The 24,132-nt window shown below is 37.3% G+C and overlaps 3 protein-coding genes across 3 annotated transcripts; 2 read left to right on the top strand and 1 right to left on the bottom strand.

Moving 5' to 3' along the window:
* The first annotated feature begins 123 nt into the window (after positions 1-123).
* LOC135620258 (probable ribosome-binding factor A, chloroplastic) lies at positions 124-3,934 on the top strand. The gene is made up of 4 exons (XM_065123088.1): positions 124-543; positions 1,708-1,881; positions 2,906-3,105; positions 3,620-3,934. Exons 1-3 carry the CDS (start codon positions 196-198, stop codon positions 3,050-3,052), a joined length of 669 nt encoding a protein of 222 aa, XP_064979160.1. The 5' UTR covers positions 124-195; the 3' UTR covers positions 3,053-3,105; positions 3,620-3,934.
* Positions 3,935-6,741: 2,807 nt separating this feature from the next.
* LOC103977906 (protein IQ-DOMAIN 32-like) lies at positions 6,742-12,685 on the top strand. The gene is made up of 6 exons (XM_009393563.3): positions 6,742-7,018; positions 8,811-9,143; positions 9,226-9,417; positions 10,106-10,180; positions 10,273-11,926; positions 12,298-12,685. Exons 1-6 carry the CDS (start codon positions 6,932-6,934, stop codon positions 12,315-12,317), a joined length of 2,361 nt encoding a protein of 786 aa, XP_009391838.2. The 5' UTR covers positions 6,742-6,931; the 3' UTR covers positions 12,318-12,685.
* Positions 12,686-16,865: 4,180 nt separating this feature from the next.
* LOC103977905 (zinc finger CCCH domain-containing protein 6) lies at positions 16,866-23,110 on the bottom strand. Its single transcript, XM_009393562.3, has 4 exons — positions 22,804-23,110; positions 18,372-18,584; positions 18,121-18,245; positions 16,866-18,033 (listed from the first exon to the last, which is right to left on the bottom strand). Exons 1-4 carry the CDS (start codon positions 22,855-22,857, stop codon positions 17,034-17,036), a joined length of 1,392 nt encoding a protein of 463 aa, XP_009391837.2. The 5' UTR covers positions 22,858-23,110; the 3' UTR covers positions 16,866-17,033.
* Positions 23,111-24,132: the final 1,022 nt, after the last annotated feature.

Here is a 24,132-nt window from a genome sequence, read left to right as displayed (position 1 = left end):
CATTATAAGATTTATTTGTTACCTCTCTCCATTATTCCGGCAATAACCTCATATGCAATAATAATAGCCGTCCGTATTGATCTCTCAATCCATCCAACGCTCCAGAAATCGACTCCGCCCTCTCCTTTCTCCGGTGATTTCTTTTTCCGCTCCCATCATATCTCGGTCACTCAACAGGCACGGCAATCCCCAACCATGTCGTTGAGTCGGTCGCCCCCGTCTCCTCTGACTCTCGCCGCCCCGTTCGCGACCACCGCGGGAGGGAATGGCGGCCGCCACCAGCTCCTCCTACCACACCGGAGCTGGACGAACCCTAATCTCGCGGCGTCAACAAGAGTGGGAGGAGGTGCGTCGGTTCGGTGCATGGCGAACCAGCGGCGGGTGAAGATGGTGGCGAAGCAGATCCAAAGGGAGCTGTCCGATATGTTGCTCACTGACAAGGTCCTCCAGTACGCCGTCCTGCCTGAGGCATCCCTGGGCGCCGATCGCTACCTCTCCTCCCTCACCACCATTAGCGGCGTTGAGGTCTCCGGCGACCTCCAGGTGATTCAAAATCCATTCTTTCGACCTATTCGATACTTCTTGTGGTTGACGGATGTGATCTTTACTAGTTCGTCTGTTAAAGACGACCATATAACAGATCTTATTTTAAGCAAAAAGATGCTTTTTTTTTTTTTCCCCTTTGCAGGTGGTTCTACAAGTGTAAATTTCTTAGTCCTCTCGAAAATATTTTTGCGTTGGTGGAAGATTAACTTAGGAGACTTTTTTGGTTGCTTGAGGAACAGATTGGCACAAAACTTTAGGGTTGATGCTAGGATAATGTTATGTTGGCAAGTGACAACTTAGGCCAAATTGGGGCATAGTCAATAGGGATGGCTTCTGTGAAACAAATCGTCCATAGGTTTTCATCAATCCTTGGTGATCATAGCGTGTCGTCTAACACATTTCATATTCTTGGACCATCCAATCAAACATTAATTCAGTTAAATTAGATAATGGTTTTTGGTAAATGGGATATCAGTCATCTAACCCAAAACATGTCTGGACGAAAACCCTCTTTCCCCAACCGTGCGCACTTGTTCTAAACTAATACCCGTGTTTGAATCTCAAGTAGTCGTTTGAAGGTTCTACTTGCATCTGCCTAATAATCATGACTTAAAATTCTATTAATATGGTCCATTGCGCAATGGGCAAAGGCCCCTCGATCTTCAAAAGGTTTACTTATGTGAAAAAGGAAATTTGCCTGGTTTCCAAGGACCAAATACTTGAAATTGTTCGTAATTTCTGGGCATTTTAAAGCATAGCTGTTCTCACCATTTTGAGAAGGGTTATTTATTTCCTATACAATTCTCCTCATTTTTCAATACATATATTTTGTATCTATTTTATCTTAACCTTCTCCTAATAAACGGTCAAAGGATGGATTTGGTTGAGGTCTTTAGTATGAACCACCATTATTGCCTTGGTGTTATACTTGGCATGGAATGGCTGGACCCATTCTGCTCATGCAAACATTGATGCAAATTTCAAAAGACACTTTTGGATCAAAATAACTAATTTATCCACTAATATATAAATCTTATATTACTGTATGCTAATGAACTTATTAAGTTTTTTTTTTACTTTGATAACTATACTACACAATTATTTAACATGGCAACGGATATAGCACTCAAGTTATCCTTTTTTATCCACTTGTCCTTGTAGGTTGTTAAGGTATATGTGTCGGTCTTTGGTGATGAACGAGGAAGAGAGGTTGCTATTGCTGGACTCAAGTCGAAAGCCAAGTATGTGCGTAGTGAACTAGGGAGACGTATGAAGTTGCGCCTGACTCCCGAAATACGTTTTATCGAGGATGAGTCCCTAGAAAGAGGAAGCAGGGTAAATCTATTCATCACTTTATGATGGCACCTTTCTTTAAGCTATATTTTCTTTATTGGGCTTGTTATAATTTATTTCTCTTGGCTGCATCAATGTAAGTATAGCAGTTGTAGTATTTCTCTTAGTTGCTTCGTGATTGGTCCTTTAGTTGTTTGTTTTTAAACTTTTACTCTTCTTGCTTATTACTTGATGCTCTTGAATTACCTAGCTCTTGAAAAACTCAACAGAAGGAAAAGATCCATGCAGCTAGCTCCACAGCTAGCTTATAATTGTTTTCATGCCTTGTCTTCTTGTAGATCAATTTATCAGCTATCGTAAATTAGACTGATCAGCATTTCCAAACTGCAAGTTGCCTAATTGCAATTAATATTAGTCATGCCCTTTTAGGCAATTCCAAGTTTATGCCTTCAGGGCTTGTCTTGTAAGATTTTGGGTTATCTTTCTCTCTCTTCACTTCTTGTTAATGGTAAATGATGCTATTGTTTTCTTCACTGAATTTAGAAGATTTTGAAACTTAGGTCCATTTACCTTTCATTTTTTTCTTTTTAATTAGAAATTCAAAACATGAAAATTAAGTTGTTTGATATCTGTTGTAAAAGAGAAACAGAACAAAGCTGAAATCCAACTCACTTTTTTTTATTTTGAAAATTTTGTTGATTTCTTTGTATGTTGCAATTTTTTTCTTTGAAAAATCTGAAAAGGCAATTCTTCTTGTTTGATTAGTTGAGTGGGGGGCAAAATAAATCCATGATTAGAACCTCAACATGATGATAAGAACCTTTTCTTGATTTGTATGGCTTAGCAATTTGAAGTAAAGAAAGCTTTGTAATTAACAAGTATATGTTTATGTCAAGCTATTAAGCTAAAGTCAGGTAAACAGGAAAAGGTTCACAGTGTAGCACACACATCATCAATCATTAGCTAAAAGAATTATACAGAGTTTTTCTTATATTACTATATTTTTGTGGTTGATCAACCAAAATAACTTTGTTCAGCCTACAGTCACTCAAAATTTCTCCTGCAGGTGTTGGCAATATTGGATAGGTTAAAAGAAGAGAAGAAGAGTTCAGAAGGTAATGATGTTAAACAGCTTGAACCCCTGAATTCATCTGAAGAAGATGGAGATGGGGATATGGATGATGAAGATGAAGGCATCATTTACATTAAGTAAGGCTACCATCTGTACAGAAGGAACTGTTGGAGCTATAGTTCCAAAATGACATGGTAAGTTTAAAATCTATCCAAAAATTAAAAAGAAGACTGTATATTTAGGGGTTTGGTATACGCAATTGAGTGGTTAAGTTTGTTTACCAATCCATGAAATTCATGCCATTATTTCAGGAATTAATTTGAAGAATATTTTGCACTATTTGGGTTTAGTTACAGTTACATGATTTCTTCCTCATCTTAAGGTTAATAAACTTGAAATTAGAACATCCAACAATTGGAGGACGTGGACTGACCTTGACATGGATCGGATGACAGGAAAAATATCTTTTCTTTTCAAAATAGACACTGATGACCCATATTTGGCCAGCCTATTAGCTCTATAGACGGCTTTAAAACACATTCTGCAAACAATGGCAGGCACAAACACATTGAAATCAGTTCATCTAGGTATAGGAGTTGATAAATTCTCAGAGGTTTGATAAAATGCAGGAAATTGCTCTCATTCAAGTCATATTTTGATTGCTTTATCTGAAGACCTTTCTAATCAGTGCTGTTTAATTCCTTGCAGGGTATGCCAATCAAATTGTGGCAAGAAAAAGAGGCCATGCATTGGACTAGCAATTTGCATATGTGAAGCTAACCTCAACCTTGTCCTTGAAACAGTTATTTTCCCTGGATAAAGCCTGCTTTTTTAAAATATTTATGAAATATAATTAAATGTTTCCACCAAAAAAAACCATTTGGCAAGCCACCTTTGCAGTCTGATGCTTGTCACATGGAAGTGAAGAGTAAAGGCAGATTACAGCAAGTTGTTTAGTTGATGACTAATGCCATGTATGGATCATTAGTAAATTTCTGAAACTTCTGAATAGTAAATTTTGTAGCTATGTTGTAAAAAATGGTACAAAGCAAATATAGCTTTTAGAAATGGTATATATTCTCATAAGAACAATATGTGACACCTTTTAAAAACGAATACAAAAGAAAAGCACATTGGGATGTTGCAGTTATAGATAGCTTAATATAATGGAGAAGCCAATTGCACATATGGTGGTATGGCATGGAAGGTGCATATGTATTACATAAAGTTAATGCTACCATAGTTTATAAGCTATGAGATGCAATAGGAAATCGCAAGATCACAGCAACTGTGGGGTATCGTCCAATTTGTCGTATCAAATGTCGGCCCGTCGGATGAGTTTGCATCGCATTATAAGCACACTTTTAGTCGATCCGTACTTTGGACCAAATGAATGTGTGATATGTCAGTGTGGTTCGGATTACCCGTCACGGGCGCGTCGTCAAACATGCAACGGGCAGCGATCGTTTGGTGGGACAAATAGTCCCACCACTGGGCACCTGGCTGCCGCGACATGAGCGGAAAAGATCCTGGTTCCTCCCTCGGCAATCGAACGGAATCCCAAGTGTAACCGATGTCTCGGATCTTCTCTTTGCTCCACCTCCTTAAGGTTTTTCTTTTTGAATTTTCCTTTTCCAATTTTGTTATTCCTCTCCGATATTTTCAGAAGAGCGTGTTTCCTTTTAATAGATCTTATCCGATTCGACTGAAACATTCAATTGGATAAGTTCGTTCATAATAAATAATAGTCAAATTAATTATATATATATATATATAATATGGAAATAAATATTAAATTTTGAAATATAAATATCCTAAAAAAGATGCCAAAATAATAAAATAAAGCAAAATTCATATCATTCACTATAAAAATATAAATTAATATTATATATATATATATATATATATGTATATATATATATATAATAACTTGTCTTGAGAAAATATGTAACTCATTAATTCATTCTGCCAAAATACTTAAACTCAATTTAATGTACTCATTGAACTTTTATATCTTTTCCAAAACTAATATTGTTTATCTTTTTTACTATTTGGATTGATTGTATAATCCCTTAGACTAAGATTTGAAAATAATATAACATATATGATTTTTATAACATCTTAAGGTACATGAATATAGATTCAATCATGATTTGATTTGAACTAGAACCGAATTGAAATCGAACCGATCAAGAATTAGAACTAAATTGGGCCAACGATTTAACTCTTCAAAACCAAACAGAAATCGATTTTTGATGATTCGATTTCGAATAAGTTAACAAATTTTAAACGGTCAAATGTTACTCTAAATGATAACCGGAGGGATATTTTGAAATAAAAATAAAAATAACAAATAACAAATAACAAATATGGTTGACGGTTCTGATTCAAGAACCAAAACCACCTGATTGTAAATTTGATGAACACCGTTTCGATCTGAAGTCTATTCTGCAATGACTGACGACATCTGTCACTCTAATGTGCTTAGTTGGTGGCTCTCTCGACACTTAACACCAATTTTATTCACAAGACATAAAGCTTACGATAACACCTGGCATGACCCACACCCACGTAGATGTAAGCCGCGGAAACAGTCACCCGCTCCCGCACTGACACAGCACCGCTGCTGTCGGTGGCCGCGGACCGCCGATGCGTGAGATTCTCCCCGAGCCATACTCGACTCGAACGTGTCCGACGTGCCCACCGAGTCACCTTCAAATCTTTATAATCAACAGAGTCAAACCTAAAGGGGCCCACCCGTAAGCATGATTGTTGAGACTGAGGCATCCGTTCCTTTCCCACGCAACGTGGTGTAGGCTGTCGCTGCCCCCGCCAACCCAACCCCATACCACAACACAACAAAAGACTGCGCGTCGGTACACCTCACCAATAATAATTATCAATAGCATCGTAAACCCTCATAATATTGGCGGCGACAATCCAATCGGCAGGCGTAAGCCCTTTTCTGGCCTTCATCGCCTCTGATGAAGCTGCCTTCCTCCCATCGGACGGTCGGCGGCCACGGCCCCACCGCCGAAGTGCATGATTGACGGTCCACGTTGCATGTGCATGTGTCAGCACGTTGCCTGCCATGGCCTCTTCGCCACCGACACCTCACGCGCAACAGGTCTCTCCTGTTGCCTCCTCCTTTCCCCCGCGATGGATGACGATGATGTGAGATACGAAGCGCAAACGGAACTTCGCATGCGCGTTTCACGTGAGAAAACCCAAGGGCGATGTAATGGGTCCTCTGATCCAATTATATATTAAAGTGTTTGGATCTGTTATTTTGGTCACTATCATAAAAATTTATTTTAAAATATTATAAATTAAATAAATGGACTCATAAAATGTTAATATCATAATGGACTGACTACAAATAATGACAAAAAAAAATAAATTATTATATTTTAAATTACTTTATAATATTTTTAATATCATAATATGTGCCTAATTTACCATATTCACGAGGTGCCGTTATATCTGGTATACTCATTGGCCATATGTGGACGATATCTCGCGCGTGTGGTGACCGCCACAAGCTTCAAGGAACACCTTGCCGCGTGCAGAATCGTATCGTCATGAGCGGCAAGTGTAACGCCGGACGTCTCTAGGAAATCTACACAAACAGACCTGCGGTACTACCCACATTGCGACGACGAGGGGCCGTCCGTGGGTCCCAGATTTGGGTCGTGTAAATTGCATGGTGGTGGTTGTAGAGGCGGGTAGCCGACGTATGTGAACTAAAGCTGAGCGGACGCCAGTGGGCGGATTCAAGCGGGTTTGATGAGGCGCTTTTAAGTTCCGGCATTTCGAGGGAAGAAGAGGGAATAAAGTACTGAATTAAATTACGATTTAGTGGCAGCTCTTCTGCCGAAACCGAACTCACACTGTAGCAGAGCGAGAAGAAGCAAGCAGAGACTCTCTCTCTCTCTCTCTCTCTCTCTCTCAAGGACAAAACCTAATCCGAACCTAGAGCCAAAGCGATCGGAGAACAAGAAGAACGAGAAGGCGGAGGAGATGGCCAGGCCCAACAGTTCATGCTTCAAGATCATCGGCTGCGGTGGCGGAGACGCCGTCGACAACGACGAGCTAGCGCACGGAGAGGTAACGTGATCTTCTTGTTCGGTTTGTTCTTGATTCTTGTCTGATCGATCTGGCGTGTTTGAACTGAAGCTTGCCGGATCTTTGTCTTATCCGGCTTCGGCTGGGCCTTGGTTCAGATCCGTCAACCTGGATCTCTCGAGTGCCATTTCTATCCCAAACCATGAGGAATTGTTTTGGTTCCTCTAGATCAACAGAAATTCTTTCCCGATTAGCTAAATCAGCGACTTCTTGACCGGCATTTTTCGTTTGCTTGATGTATTATTAGTGCCTTCTGAGAATGTGGACGGTTGGGACAGCCGGTTTGCATCTTGATTCCTTGCTTACAGTGCATGGTTCTAAGTGGATGATCTGTATCCTATGGATCCGAGGAGGAGGGTTGTTAAGGGACTGTTTGGAAGCAAGGATGTTCTTCACTGGGGTCTCGTACTCTATTCATCTGCCACTGAACAGTGCTAACTTATTACAGCCTGTGGAGTACGAAAATGCTAAAGTGCCGCTGATATAGATCCGGCTCACCAAATCCTGGCCATTGACTTTTAACCGAGTGAATTGGATGGAGTTGTTACTTGGCATGGTTCCTCGTTGTCGGAATTCCCTATTTTACAGGAGACCAAGGAAAGAGGAAAAAGGAAGATGATAAATCCTATTTTGCACTTCTGGCCTCAGATTGGCAAAATGCAGCATCACAGGAAGTGTTAGGAGAGAACTATAGCCTGTTTTTACTTTTTCACTTTGTCGCATACTCAGTCAGTCAATATATGTTATATCTGTTCATTTATGCCACTAAACTTAGAAGGAATCAGACACCTACTTGCAGTTAGAGCTTAGGGACATGTTATTTGTTTGGTCAATTTGTAGTCTGCAAATCCTGATTGAAACAGTCAATAATTGCAATTGCTCATGGATAACATCAGAGTAGATTTCTAGATTCCCTCATGAAAAGTTGGTATTTGTTATCTTCGGTAGTTTTCATGAATTGGTACCATTTTCCTTCTACCAAACTTCATAAAATATTATCCATTGAGCATCCATCGGGAAAGTAAAAGGCATGAAGTTTATCAGGTGACAATAGAACATGGGAATACAAAGCAAAAATAAACTATTTTAAGCATGGCACAAATTGTGCAGGAATCTTAAGGAAAATACAAAAATGTGATTCGACATCCTTTTGCATGCTCATCGAGCCAATGCAGAAATGAAGAATGCAAATGAGTAATATCCTGAAGCAGTGCCACATTGAGTGTGGGTGATGGACTGATGCAGTATAAGCATATTTTAAGTCCCCCACTTTAGTAGCTTGAACATGGTGAGAGGTGTTTATTGCGACAAAATGATGTTTATGGACCAAATTATGTTCTGAGCTATCACCCAAATCATTGTCGCAAAACAACACTTTATGGACCAAACTGTTGCTCATTGATGTGAAGGCCACAAAACGATACTTTGACTCTCATTCAAGGATAGTTCAATCAACTAAGTTTTCTATAGCTAATAGTACAAGTTGATAAGACATTTCTAGTCACATGTGCCCATCGTTTAGTTGGTATGTGCATTAGCTAACTATGACCAACTTGAATGTTTTACAAGCTTGCATTTGATTTAATGCTTGGTTTTGATATGTCTTCAGGTCATGTATTGGTTAACTTGTGCTACTTTGGGTGTCTATTCTCTAAAATAAAAGTAGCATTTGTCAAAACATAAATGTTGACATTGACACTTTTGTTGGCTTCAAAAGTTCTCTTCTTCTTCTTGGTGCTTAGCTGGTTAGCGGATATCATATAATTCTTTTCAGGACAAAGCTTCATCAGACAAGCATAGGTGGAGCTTCTGTAGGAGATCATCCAAGCATCGAGTGCTTAGCAACACTGCTGTCTCAGAACCTATTTCTGTTTGCTCTAGCAAGGATAACCAAGAAATCTCAACTATTAATTTCAATTCACCAAAATATTCTTTACCTGAAAGAGCTGAAGTACAAGAAAAGCCAATTGAAACGGCTCCATCGTCATCAGGCATAGTAAATACTGAAGCTCCTCCATCAAGTTCTAACAGAAGTATAACCCCAGCTGGGTCTACCCTCAATCAATATGATGCTATTGTTATTCAGGCAGCAATAAGGGCATATTTGGTATAAACTTACTTTATTCTGAATCTTGTATTATTTCTATCACATCTGTTTAGTTTCTCTTATATTTAAAAGATAATTTTAGGCTGAGAAAAGGCTCCTCAAACTCAAGATTGTTGTCAAGTTGCAAGCCGCTATACGTGGATATTTGGTCAAGAGGCAGGCAATTGGATCTTTGCGGTGTATTCAGGCCATCATAAGAATGCAATCACTTATAAGGGCTCGTCATGCTCATAAGTTAATTGGGAAGCTCACTTCACCAGAAGAAAAATTCCAGGTAGATAACCAGAGATCCATTAAATTATTAGTGATGTTTACTTTAATTACATTTTAAATCTAGAATAGTAGAGCGCTAGAACTTACAAATACATGCTACTAACCTGATCATTATTATGGAACAATATCTCAAGAACTTCTAGAACTTTTGATGTGTTGCTTTCATTTTGGACTTAGATGAGTCCTTGAATTGACAATTTTTATGGACGGGTCTTAGCATGGTAGAATCCATTCTTTTTTGTATTTGAACTACTTAGTCATTGGTCATTCCTGGGAATGTTGATTCATATTTGACTGTTATTTTGATCTTGACACTGCTTATGTGCCAATTGTTTCAAACCAGTGCTTGTATGCACACAACTATGTGAAACAGGCTCCAGATCCTCATGAACTTGGTGGCGTTAGCACAATCTCTATCATTCATCTTTTTTAAAATGTTTTCTGTGTTAATTCATTACAATGGTCCTAATGGTGGTCACGGTGTTGTCATAGCTAAGTTGATATCGAGAATGCTAGTGACATTTGATGTTGAGGATTCTAGTGGAAGGTAAATACTTGTCAGGCTTATGTTTGAGCGTTTCACCAAGCATGTACATCACATCTTACTGATTAATGTGGACAGAGGATGTCATTAATGCCATAACATGATATTAAATGCTTTTTTAATTTTTTTTTTCATTCTTTCTTAGGAGAAGGGAGATTCTTTTGTGAAATCAAATAAAGCATCAAACAAGCTATTACTCTCAAATGGCCTTGTTCGTCAGGTATGGCTAATTGTTATGTTTTCTTGATTTACTGGATTTCTCTCCGTCTGATTTGCTATACTGTGAGCTTTCATCTTTGTATTCTTTCCAAGCTTTTGGAAACTACACCAAGGACAAAAACCATTTACATAAAATGTGATCCGTCAAAGTCTGATTCAGCATGGAAGTGGTTGGAAATATGGACAGCTTTAATATCATCAGGAGTAGGCAAACAACAGGAGCAAAATTTGAATCATGACAATTGGTCAGTAGAAGAGAATGCTAATATGGTAGAGAGTGAACCAGCAAAAGAGAACCCATATGCAGCTTCCTCATTGTTATCGGATTCTCCAGCAGAACTAATCCTGGCAGATGGTAAAAGGAGTTCAGTGATTGAAAATGTTGGCAACTTCGAGTTTCAGACTCCAGTAATTGCTCCAAATAATTCATTCAATCCTTTATTGAGGGTTGATGTGGAAAATTCAGAACTGAAAAATGAGCTTTTCAACACCATGTCCCAAGATTGTAAGGACACCAAGATGGTCAATAAGGAAAATATGGATTGTGTATCAGATAATAAACAATTGCAACCAAATCAAAGTTTGGAAATATTAGTTACTACTGTACCTGATAAGCTTCAATCTGTGAGAGACAGTTCCAAGCATAGTGCTGAAAGGGCATCCTCTGAAACACTAGAGAAGGAAGGCAAGAAATTTGTGATTGTTTCAAGAAAACCGTGCAATCCAGCATTTGTTGCAGCTCAGTCAAAGTTTGAAGAACTGAGTTCAATGTCAAATGTTGGTCGATCTGTTAGTTCTGCTGCTGCATTGAAATCAAAAACAGAGAGCCATAGTATTCAGAATAATTCTTTTACAAATAACAATGAAGCAATTTCAGCAGAGAATTTGATATTCAATGATTCGAAGATTCAAGCAGCAGTTTCAGAGTGTGGCACTGAAATATCTATCTCCTCAACGCTTGACTCACCGGACAAATCTGAAACTGAAGGTGGGGAAATTGTTATTGAAATCGGAGCCCTGGAGAAAGAGAATTATGCCATTATTGCTGATGCTGAGAATGCTTTTGACCTTTCTAACTTGGGTGCTAACAGGAGACCTGATGGAACTGACCAGTCAATGGCTAACTTGAATGCTTCCATCAACTTGCCGCAGGTTGATCAACATCCAGCTGAGCCAACTAATTCCAATGTACCGACTCATGTGGAAGGTATGCTGGAACAAGCTAGATCACCTGAAGGAACTCCCAGAAGCCTTGCGACAGTCCCTGATTTACATGGAACCCCGTCTAGTGATGTCTCTGTAAATGCCAAAAAGAGTCAGAAAGACAATGACACACCTGCTGAGAGGCGAAGGTCTCAATCGATTGGTAAAAGATCACCCTCTAAACCCAATAATGATTCAAGTGGAAGAAGTAGCACAGATCGTATAACTAAGGATTCAAAGATTCCCAAGCGGCGTAACTCATTTGGGATAGCAAAGACTGATCATGTTGATCAGGAACCTAGGCTCAGTAGTAGCAATTCTCTTCCAGGTTATATGCAAGCCACTGCATCTGCAAGAGCGAGAGCCCATGTTAATACATCTCCAAAATCCAGCCCTGATCTGCATGATAGCCAGCCCAAGAAAAGACATTCCTTGCCTATTGAAAATGGAAAGCAGAATTCATCGCCACACATGCAAAGTTCAGCATCACAAGCCCAGCAGAGTGCAAAGGGCAACGAAGCTCATTCTCCTCATAATTCTGCTGGTGAGCTACTGATTCCATTAACACTAGGTGCTGCAGATTCTATCGCATTCTTGTGTGAAATGCTAATAAATGTGATTTAATTATAACATGAACGATCTCCCTATTTTAGGTGTACAATAAATAACCTCCTAATGAAATGCTTATTTCTAGTTGGGAGTGGAAATGCACTGTTTATGTTGGTAGTTTGTGCTGCTGCATTCTAGATATTGCACGAGGAAAATTTTATTTTCTGGATAATAAATTGATAATTATCTGCATCATGAGCTCTCAAACTTAGTAATCATCCAACATACTATTTTTTTTTCCTTTTGTAGACCTTAACTACTTGGCTTCTCTCACCATCTGACACGTTTAAGTTCTATCTTCTACAGAGAGAAGATGGCAAAGATGATCAAACCTCAAGAGCAACATATGATCTGAATCCATACTTGAACGCAATGATGCTAATGCTATATTTGTAGGAGAATTGGCTTCTAATTAAGCTCATTGGGCTTGGAAGAGGAGCTTACAATGTAGTGGTGTGTACATTACCAATACTGAGAAGCTCCTACACATCAGTTGATATGTTGGAATGAACTATGTGTGTGCGCGGTACAAGGTTTGATGCTGTTGAGCGTTTGTTACAGGGTGAGTTTAATGTATTTATCGTATGCATGTATGTTGCAAGTTTTGTTACGTATTTCTGTAAGACAGGCTATCTCATCTTTTTGATGACCACCATAAACATTGGGCTGGCAGTTAGCTACCTGTTCTTGGCGATATCATATGTTCCTAACAGTTTTATTGCCCAAATTTTTAATCATTGTCATTCTATCTGAAAGCTAAAGCTAACATAATCTTGTTTGTTAACATAACATGCTTTGTAAATATTAAGCTAATCTTGCTTCCTCTATCTCGTGTTAGCATCGAGCTCACTTTTATGTATGCTCAACTTGAATTGCAAATCTGGTGGTATACTAATTCATTTATTATTTGTAATTCCAGGGGATATATTTTTGTGCATATAAAACATTAGTAGGTTTGAAAGAATTGGAGAACCAAAGGATAATTAGATAATATGAAATTGTTAATTCACTTCAATGATTTGTGTTACATGATCATACATTTATTTAGACATCAAAACTTAGCTAATTAATAATAAAATATATGAAATGATTATAGAAGAATATATAAATAATCCTTTATGATATCAAGTAATAATATCTCTTGATATGATTGATTTGATATTCGTGATATTTCATAATCTTTTTTGATATAATTTATGTGATTTTTATAGATATAATTTGATTTGATTTAATGCAAGATGATACTCCCATCGGAGATATCAATCTTGGATATGAGTAAGAACTGATATTGATCATGTATTGAAATTGATACTTTATCTCGAATGATATGATAGTCAATAACTATATATGTTTCATTCGAGAATAAAAAATTAGATTTATGCATAAATAGATGACACCAATATTATCACGATAGATTACTGAAATTTTTAGCAATATGTGCATTTTAGATAAAAAAAAAAGATGTGATCCATAAAAGTGTTTACTGTGGCTGGTATTCAGCTTCAATTAAGGATTCTTTGCTTTTTAGTACATCAAGAAATATGATTACGGCCAAGATATACAATATTGGCCGTGGTCGAAGTAAAATTATTTGGTTACTTGCCCAATCCGCCTCATACAAGGCATGTAACTTTGAAGGGTATGGTCACAATGAATATGTAATTTCATAATGCAAAGTATGCTTTGATTATGGTAGCAATTGCTTTGCAGCAGTCCAGTGTATCTACTTAGGATTATACATAAACTGTGCAAGTTTATTAACCATAAATGAAATATCTAGTTGTATAAGAAATAAATATTGTAAAGAACCAATAACACTTGGATATTGAGTGACATATGTAGAAGAAGACCCATCTTTGAAAATAGAAGATATTGAAGTAGACATGGGAGTTTGCACTTTGGTTGACTCCATGCATGTTTATTCTATTTAGTAAGTCTCTGGTGTATTTGTGTTGAGAAAGAAAAATTCATTTAGCAACACCCAAGAAATAATGATCACTAAGATATTTAAAAGAGAGCTTATTTACGTAGGAACTCATATGTAATGAGTGTACTATTGTCTGTGATAATAAGATCATAAAATTATGATGTGACCCTCATGGTGATAAATGAATAATAATGCATTAGGGTGGTGAGGTGTTGCATAAGACGTGTTAGTGGGTTGTGGATTTGTAGGCGCAAACGAAAAAGAGAGGGTGACATGATAGCTGGTGATGAAGAAGACCATATATGAACGATGGCTTTATTAGGGTAGGGGAATTCATTTTCAACGAAACAAACATGTCTAGAAATGTATACTTTATTAGTGAAAAATCAAGACATTTGTATGCACTTTGTGCATTACAATAGCCAAGAATAATGCATGCATAGACGAGAGCAAGGTTCAAGTTTATTGAGTGAGTATGATCGTAGTAATCGTGAATAATACAAATAACCAAAAATTTATAATTTTAAATAATTAGGTATAGATTTAAATAATTTTAAAAATAGAGATTGAAAATCAAGTGAAATTGTGGGGAGTCGATTTATGAGATAAACAATTGTTTGAAAGACATATGATCAAAAAATTAGAGATAATTTGATAGTATGCAAAAGAGTATATCTAGTTTCAAATGCCGTCATTAAGTAAAATCATTATTTTCAGGAGTATATGACAATGTTTTGAGATGTTGAATACCATGAGATTCAAGAAATTTTTTTTTTTTAATTCTCCTCCATAGCCATAGATATTTCGTAAAATGATCAACAAAAATTATATAATAACGAAAATCATTAGTATAAATTAAATCAAATGGACTATAGCTCTTAAGAGATGAAATAGCAAAAGGTAAATCTGTGCTTTTATTGTAAAATTAGGACTCACAAGAAAAAATATTCGTATTATCCGAAGATAAAGATAACAAATAGCTAAAGTTTTTGGAGAGGGATATCTAAGACAGTGATACCAATTACTCACCAACCTAATCGTTCATACACGTCACCCTAATTTGATCCTCATAGTAGAGGTGAGATCCTTCACAACAAAATAAGTAGTAGTAAAAAACTCAATAAATATTCTATTTATCATGTAAAATCAAGACAGAAATTAAATTTTGTTAGATAGAAGAAACACAAAAGGATTTTTTAAAGATTAAATATTCTAGAATGAGAGGAAAGTTGAGAGCAAATCAACATCATCCTCGATTATAACATCATCATCTGGTCTTTTACAAGCTTGATTCTAAGATAAATTTTGTAAATCTATAATGATATGATGATCGGCTTGATGGCAATATGACTAATAGTAGGATTGGAGCGTAAACGAGGGAATAATTTATATCATTTATGAACAGTATATCCTCGTTTGTCACAATATTGACAAATAATGTGAGACTCACGGAAAGATGTTTCCTTGATGATATTGATTTCAACGTTGTAAAGGAGAGCGATGTTGAATACCATCATTTTTGCGTTGATCAGAAAAATCACGTATCATTAACAGTGAATACATCACCCTTTTCATCCTTCTTTAAAAACTCTTCATGATCAATGATCTTATCATAGGGTTCTTCGAAAGAGATTTGACTATTATGGTTGCGGATTGCAACAATCAATTCTTTATATTTTGTCCCCAATCCTCTTACGGATTAGACAATAAGATCTTCTTCATCCATCATTGCATCAAGAAGACCAAGTTGATAACTTTATATTTTGTTCCATGATTGAGTGCGGCAAGTCTTCATCTGAGTCGAATAATATGATTGCGAGATCGATTGAATAATATGATTCAATTTGATACTCGCGATCTCTTGAATATGATTTGATATTCATGACTTGCATAATGTTCTTAGATATAATTTATGTTATCTCTATAGATATAATTTGATTTGGTTCAAAATTAATTTTGATTCAAAACCTATATTTTACACCTGTGATATTGATTTGATTATAGTGCGAGAGATTTACTTACTAAATATTGAGATTTAGAACCTCATTTCACATATTGTACATCTAAAATATTAGTAAATTCACTTATTAAACGTCGAGGTTTTAAAATCTCACTCTTAATATTTTTCAAAAATATGTATCTAATTTAAGTAAATGAAGACTATATTATTATATCATCATTTAAAAATAACAAAAAAAACAAAGCTAATCGGACGACATGAGAATCATTAGTTGTTTCACATGAGAATCATAAGAAACAAAGTTAAAACTCCTTTTGGAAGGAAGCGGTAGTAGCTTCGAAGCCACTTTATGTCTTTACTCTCCGACTTGTAGAGGTAAGTAAGCTCACTAATAAAATATTATACTCTCTTTCTCGCTCCTCCTGCCTTGTAATCTTGTGAGGCAAAAACAGCCCTTCTCGTCCTCTTCTTCTTCTCCTCACTCTCCTCGTCCTTTGCACAGTGTGCATACCGCTATGAGTTGGATGGTTTTGCACGAGTCGGGCGTAGCTCTTACGATATCCATTCGTAAGAGATTAACCTCTCAATATGTAATCTCTCGTGAACTTATAAGAAAATGAGCATACCGGCAAACTATCATTGTTGTCGTACTGTTAAATTGTATATGTAAGATTGCAATTTTATAGACATCAAAAAATATTCAGAACACCACATACAAGTAAACCTGCAAAATTTTTATGACAAAAATAGAAGAGAGCTCACAACGCCGATATCAGCCATAATACATGCTGTTCGACGGTCGATATTGTTCCAAATTTGCCCGATCCTCTACCTACTTGACAAACCCGCTGTCATCCATGAGATAGCAATAGCTGATTCGCTTGTGGCTATTTCACAGCTGCTTTGTTTTGATGTGAAGAAAACCAACAATATTAATTTGTTGCCTTGGGATAATTAAACTTGATCGTCTCACACAAACATAATGAATGAAGTATAATCAATGCACAGATTCTGAATTCTAGACAACTTTGTCATTTTACATTGCAATGAAAAAAATGTAGCAAAAATAATGATGGGAAGCAGTGAAGATCGCTGTGTATGTACTAGCCACGAATGAATAAGAAAGAAGAAAAAGAACGTCGGATTGACCAGAACTTAATAGTTCCTGCCAGCAATTCCTCTATCTAATTTAATTCTTTTTGATCCTCTTGGCTGCTCCGTCCGCCGCGGTAAAGAGGGGACATGCTGATACGAGCAGCTTTCCCCATGCCGACACCCCTTAGGGGTGTTGAAGTAGGCACAAGGCCTTGGGATCTTAGGCCTCGCTTCTCTTTGCTGCATAGACCCAAAAGGATCAACAGCATTTGTGGCCGCAATGTTGTTTTGGTAATTAGCAGCATGTACAAAATTGAGATCTGGGGCATCTTGCTTCTCACCACCATGCTGATGGACTAAACCTTTTAAATAATTTGCATCTTTTGCTGCTGCTTGGACACAGATCTGAATGTGCGAAGCATGAGAATTCGCAGCTTGGGGCGGCATGGAACTGGGAAAAGGATACATCTGCGTGTTTTGAAGAACTGGGAACGGGGAACAAGTGCCAGTATTGATGTGGGGAAGTTGAGGCGGGACTGCTGGAGCAAGACCCGGTGCCTGAACTGGTACAAAGGGATGAGGACGTGAGACTGCTGCAGAAGCCAAAGGCACCCGAGCTTGTTTAGGAGCTCCATGTTCTGAAACCAGTTTCTCCACCAAGCTGGGGTTACTGAGGATACTAATAAGAAGGTCACGATCTATCATGCTTCCATCCTCACTGCTTTTCATGATTGCTGTAAAAGCTGCAGAAGCAGCAGTGGCGACATCTGGTTTCGCAATCTGTATAATCCTTCCTGCAGTTGTCTCACCATGATGCATAGTCTGCACATCACGATGTTGGATCTGTGTGGTAACTGAATTGAGGTTTGGAAGATCATGCTTTTTAATCATGCCCTGCAAATTATGATCATTTGTCTGTTGGACTTGGGGAGATGCAGCTGCTGATCTTGCTGTTTCGAATTGTTCTGATGAATCTTCATCTTCGATAGCAGTTACAGGAATTACAGGAGTCTGGAAGTCATTGTAAACTGAGTCTTGTACCTCGGATGAAACTGAAGGACTGTATTTTTAGATTCAGGTTTGGCATTAGTGAAAAGACAAGGCAGGTAAAAGATAGCAAATCATGTTAACAACAAAGACAACTTACTTTGGAGGAACAGAAGTCAACCGTGGATAAATTGCTTCAAGAAGACTCACTTGTCTTTGACTCTGTACAGCCACTTCAGCACTTTCTTCTCCAGCAGCCACTAGCCACTCTGGATTCACTAACACCTGAAATTGGAAAAAAGATAAGCAAGTGACATGTTACAGGCAATACAGACTTAAGAAATTTTTTGTATGATATAACTAAATTTCAAGCTATTTAGGAACCGACAAACTGAATAAGTTATCCATTACTTGGATAGGACATGTCCACTTGATCAAAGGAATCTGTGAGATTTCAGATCTGAGCTTGTATGCAGGATGAGGTGCTTCAAAGCCTGGAGGTAGAGAAGAATCATCATTGCCTGTGCTTGCTGAATGCAATAACCATGAACCCTTTGCTTGGAGATGGTCTTGGGTCCCCGCTCCAGAAAGAGCAGGGGCATCCTCTGCTAAGAATAATCTTACCTGGAAAGGCAGATGCTACCACATTTAACAAGCCCTAAAATTGCTAATAATGCACAACTGAAAAGTTTTTGCCCAAGAATTAATATTGACCTGTGAGACAACTATATCAAGAAGAGTGATACGACAAGCAAAATAGGTCCCTAATTTGGGACATAGCAAAGAAAAGAAAAGAAAATCTTGATCTGGCGATTCAAATTGAATTCAGAATAAGAAAACAGACAATTTAAGAGATAGAAGAAAGCGACGGGTTAGCAGCTAAACACTATCTTTCTCCATGCAAAAAGATTAAACTGTGAGCTTTCCTTCTCTATCAGGGCCCTAACCAAGACCCAAAACAATAAGCAAATGGGATCGATAAATTATAACATATTGCCAAACATGAAGTTTTACAGTCCAACAAAACACTATAAACAATATTTGACCATGTTATCCTAGAAACAACAAGCACCATGTCCAATTGCAAATTTCAAACTGTAGCCCATCCTGATAAAGGAACTTTGCCATTAGATTGGATAGTTTTCATCCAAATAACATTTACTTACCACTGTCCTGGAAGAGGTATGGACTTTGAGTATTGCCTCAACTTTCTAGACAAACAAGCTGTAGACTGACTAAAACTTCAAAGTCTTCAGGTAGTTAAGTTATAATTTGTTGCTTTGTTTAATTTATTGCTTGTTGGAGAAAGAGAAGCAACACAGCAGCAAATTCACATGACATAATGGTAACATAATATCAGTCGATCTTTCATTTTTTTTTTTTAAGGTTTCTGTTAGTGAATCATCATATCAGCATTAGGAACTTATTTCGAGACACTTAAATAACATCATTCAACATGTCTTTGGATAAGGACAGGATCGATCCTGATCTATCACATTGTTTATTTTTTCTACAACACAAGCATAACATAGATTTTAAACTTAAAATAAGAATTGACTATTAGGAACCAACGAGCACAACAATGATCTTTGCCACATGCAAAAAAAAAGAAGCAATTTAGTTACCAGATCATATGGAGATTTCTTATCTTGTTTTGAAGATGAAGGGGTTAACATCATTGTTCATCTGTGGCTTTGGTTTCTTTAGAGCAGGCTTGTGATGGATGAAGAACCCCTTCTGTTCAGTTTCTTCAAGTTCAATCTCTTAAGATTTTAATGATGGTAGCTACAGGACCAAGGAACAGGTGGACTCATGAACAATTGATCACTCATCAATCTGTTAAAGAAAAAACTAGTTGGTCTTGGACATTAGCAGCAGGGTGACTCAAGCCCCACTGCTAATGTCACAGTAAGCCTCCCATGGAAAAGACAAAAGGGAAAAGGAAAAGGAGGGACAGGTAAATGAGCTTATAGTCTGTATATTGTGTGACATGCCCTTGATTGCTAGTATGGTGAAATAGCATTTGCACTGCAGCTTATTGACGCTTTAACAGAATGATGGAAGAGTTAACATTAGGAGGCCAAACAGAAAGGCTTATACATTTATTGCCCATAAAACAAACTTGTTGTGGATTGAATCTACCAAGTATCTGAGTTATTATTTATCATTACCATATTATTATATGAACTTGACTTGAGAGATTCATTTATGCCTTAGCTTTCTACAATTAATTTTTTTATTTATCAATTACGACTTTTCCTATCATCAATAGGTCTGAAAATCTAAGTTCATTTTAATAAACAGAATGAATTATTAGCCAAGTTTTCAATTAACATTTTATGGGTATGTATAATTGCGCCTGCTGTTGGATTGTTCTGGATGATTTAACAGAATGATAAGAGAATTAACAAAAGGAGGCCAATGAGAAAGGCTTAAGCTTTTGATGCTCGCAAAACAAATCTGCTTATGTTTAAATTAGCCAAGTATTGACTTATTATATATCGTTTTGAAAGCTTATGCCAGGGACTTATATGAACTCGACTTCAGAGCTTTAATTATAAGGTAGCTTTACAGCTTAATGTTCTTATTTGTTAAGGAGTTATCCTATCATCAATAAGGTTTTGAAATTCCATATTGATTTTAACAAATTAAATCAACTATTAGCGAAGTTTTCGATCAGTCAAATTTGTACCGATTGACCTTAAAAAATTAAATCATTCAGTAAGTTTAAGTGTTTGATTATTATTTTTTTAATATGTTATGGTTTATTATTAAAAAGCTCACAACATGTTAATTTTTCCCTTAAATTTGGGCAAAAAATTATATTATAAAAAAGAAATGTTCGATGAGTTTTCAAAATAATTCATAAGTCAGCTAAAAAGGAACATGGTTTTTCATAATAAATAATTGATTTACATTTTCAGAATCTTATTGATGTTGATACAACTAATATAAAATTAGTTAATGATCCAGAATAATTCTTTCAAGTTAGTCTAGTATGAGTATATTATACATTTCAACTACATTAGTTGCTCATGATGGTGGTTATCCAAATCATGGTTGTGCCTGTGATGATGATCTGACATAAGTTAAAGTCAGTTGATATTTTATAAGCTTCAACTTCCATCAACCAACATGTACTATAGAACTGTAATGGCACTACAATTTTTTGACTCGATCGTTTAGTAAATAATGATTTTTGCTAAAGCAACACTTACAAGGAGCTTATTCTATAGAAAGCAGTTATGATTTTCACATGTTTGCAAGTTATCTCAAATTTTATATTCCTTTACATTCCAATAAAATTGTATAAGTCCTTACAGGAATCCCAGATTTACAGGTTGCAGTTTGATTAATAGTAAATTGTTGCCTCAAGTATTTGTTTCTTTTACCATGTTTGCAATTTATGGTAAGTATATACATAAAAAAGCTTCTTAGATGTACTACCTTTACTTCTCTTAATTTTGCGATGTTCCAATGTTTTTACCGGAATATTGCAGGCAACATAATAAACCATGTCCTCACATTACTTCTATAACACCACACAGAAATAACTGCGATCTACATTGCATCTATATTTGAATTATATTATATCAATTTTCATACTGACAACTAAAAGAAATGAGTTAGAATAAGTACGAACAGCTTCTGCACTTCCGAGTCAAGAAAGACTCAAAAGCTCAAGTCTTTTAGATATAGGTAATCCCCTTAGTCAAGAGTTCAGCAATTGTTTGTGAGATTTCTACCAGGCAAGTGTTGATCAAGACTCTCATTTCTTTACCCATACAAAACATTAACAGCATTTCATCGGGACAACAATTCTGTTCTGTGTTATCCTCAAGCAGTTAGATTAAGAAAGTCATTACAAGTTATCTTCTTTTGTACTATTTTAGATGGCTGTGCTACTGCTACTTTTAGTTTTCATCTTACTCAGACTAATCTCGTTAAGCATGTGGAGTAGTAGCTTCGTTGTCAGATTTTAAAGTTTAATCTTCCAATCTGACTGCTGTGCAAAATTTTCAAGAAAAATCTTGCAGCATTGCAAGGTACCAATCTTGATAGATGGTTGAATTGATAATCCATGGCGATATAAGTTGCTATGTATATGTTATTCATTTTTCATTGAATTGGTTAGTTGTTTAACATCGATTAATTGGTCGCCGATCATTTATTCCATTGATTGGGGCCAGGCGATGTAGTCTGTGCATTAACTTCTGTGTTCGATTATCTGCATATTGAAGTTGAACAAGGCAAAAAAGGCACCAAAATAAAGTTTGTAATCGGCTTGGACTTCCAATCCGTCATGCCACATCTCCATTCAAGGCCTGTTAAAACATACTAAGGTAAAGGTTCAGACAAAGATCAATCGACCAGTGAGCCAATCCAAGCATGATTCTCTTAAAACCAAATAAAAAGATTCCGTTTCAGAGTTGGCAGATCTATTTCCAATTAGAAACATCTACCACGCAAACTTTCTATTTTCTGTGGTCAATGGAATGTAAAGATAGGCCGGTGATAAAAAAAAGGCAGGTATTTACCAAAGGACATTCTACAAACGGCAACATCGGATCAAGATCACAACACAAACAATGTACCCATCGACACTCCCCATCGATTTACCAACTGGGTAAAAGACAAGAGAAGAAAACCCTAATCGAAACAATGGATGCGAGCATAAGAACAAAACGAAAAAGGAATCACAACATAATCGTACCAAAAGCAGACGAACAGGAAAAAAACAAGAACTCAACGATTTGAAGGGCATGATAACACAAGAATTCAATCAAACCCAAAGTCTTATGCGAGATACTTGGGGCTGGGTGTGGATTCGGTTCAATATTACCTGATGCAACTCTTTGGCCCAGGAGACCCTTTTCGACTGCTTCCACCCGGCCATGCAATACGATCCGATTGAAAGATTAAACTAGTAATCGTCGATTCGCCGAAGAAACTACAATAACCGAAACATGCGGACCGTCATTCTACTTTTGATCGGCAAGCGACGACAGAAAAGAGGGGATGTAATGGACTGATCCCCTCGAATGGGTATCGGGCGGAGGGAGGAGTAGAAAGAACCCTAAAGGCGACACAGGAGGCGGCTTCGCTTCCTCCCTCGGATTCCCCCTTTGAGCTGCCAAATTAGACGTTCTTTTATTTTTATTTCAGTTTACTTTTTTATTTATATTTTTAGGTGTTTTCTGGAATTAATGGCGTCACTAAATTCGTGAGGTGGTTCTCTTGTTTCCATTAGGGTTTGGGGGGGGGGATCCTATCCAACTAGGTGCGGTTTGCAGTGTGAACCTACGGTCTGTTTAAACTTGGCGCCACCAGTTGTGGGTGATTGGGAACTCAGTGGCCGATTTCTTGGACAGGATCCGCACCATTTTTGCGACTTGGGATGGGATCATGGATCCGATTCGGAGACGGCGATGGGAACACACTGTTGATGATAGTTGGGGCCCAACAACCGACGGTCGTGATGTTGGAATTGTATGGTTCGAGTTCGATGTATGATCGGAGAGGATCGGCAGCCGAATTCTTTGACTCCATCAGCGGGTCCCTTTTTTTAGGGTAACGTGTGAACACGAATGCCACCACGCTTCCACCAGCGTGGTGGTAGCAGGTAAGGATGCTGGGTCGGTTGTACTAAGGTAGCAACGACTCGCTATAGTTCGAGATCGACATCGCAACAGGCTAACCAAATCCCGAGATATCGAGAAATTGTACCGAGAAAAGATCTACAAATATGGAATAGAGATAGAGATATCGATGTGGAGCACTCTATCTTCCAATACGCTATCGAGACACATGCAAAAGATCGATATCAGTGGAGTCTTGACTACTCCGATGTCAAGATAGAAGATATAAATGTTTTAGTGGTTTTATGGGTTCCAATTGATTAGAAGAAAGAAGATGATCGATTATTTATAATAATCAGTTATAAATGTTTATGGTTAGATGGTTAAGCCAATCATAGAGATATCTGAGAGTGGTCGATAATATGGTTTAATCGCTAGTTTTGAGCGTTTGGGTGATATAATTCTATTAAGGTGATCGATAACATGTTTGTCAATGACATGACACAACCTTTGAGAGAGCATAACGTCCATTGACGTTACTGATGTCGTCACACAGCCACTGTTGATATTATAGGCACAGCTATCTCAGTCGC

Source organism: Musa acuminata, chromosome BXJ1-3 (assembly GCF_036884655.1).
Source record: "Musa acuminata AAA Group cultivar baxijiao chromosome BXJ1-3, Cavendish_Baxijiao_AAA, whole genome shotgun sequence".
In the NCBI taxonomy this organism is placed as follows: Eukaryota; Viridiplantae; Streptophyta; class Magnoliopsida; order Zingiberales; family Musaceae; genus Musa; species Musa acuminata.
This window is presented reverse-complemented; position numbering and strand designations above follow the sequence as displayed.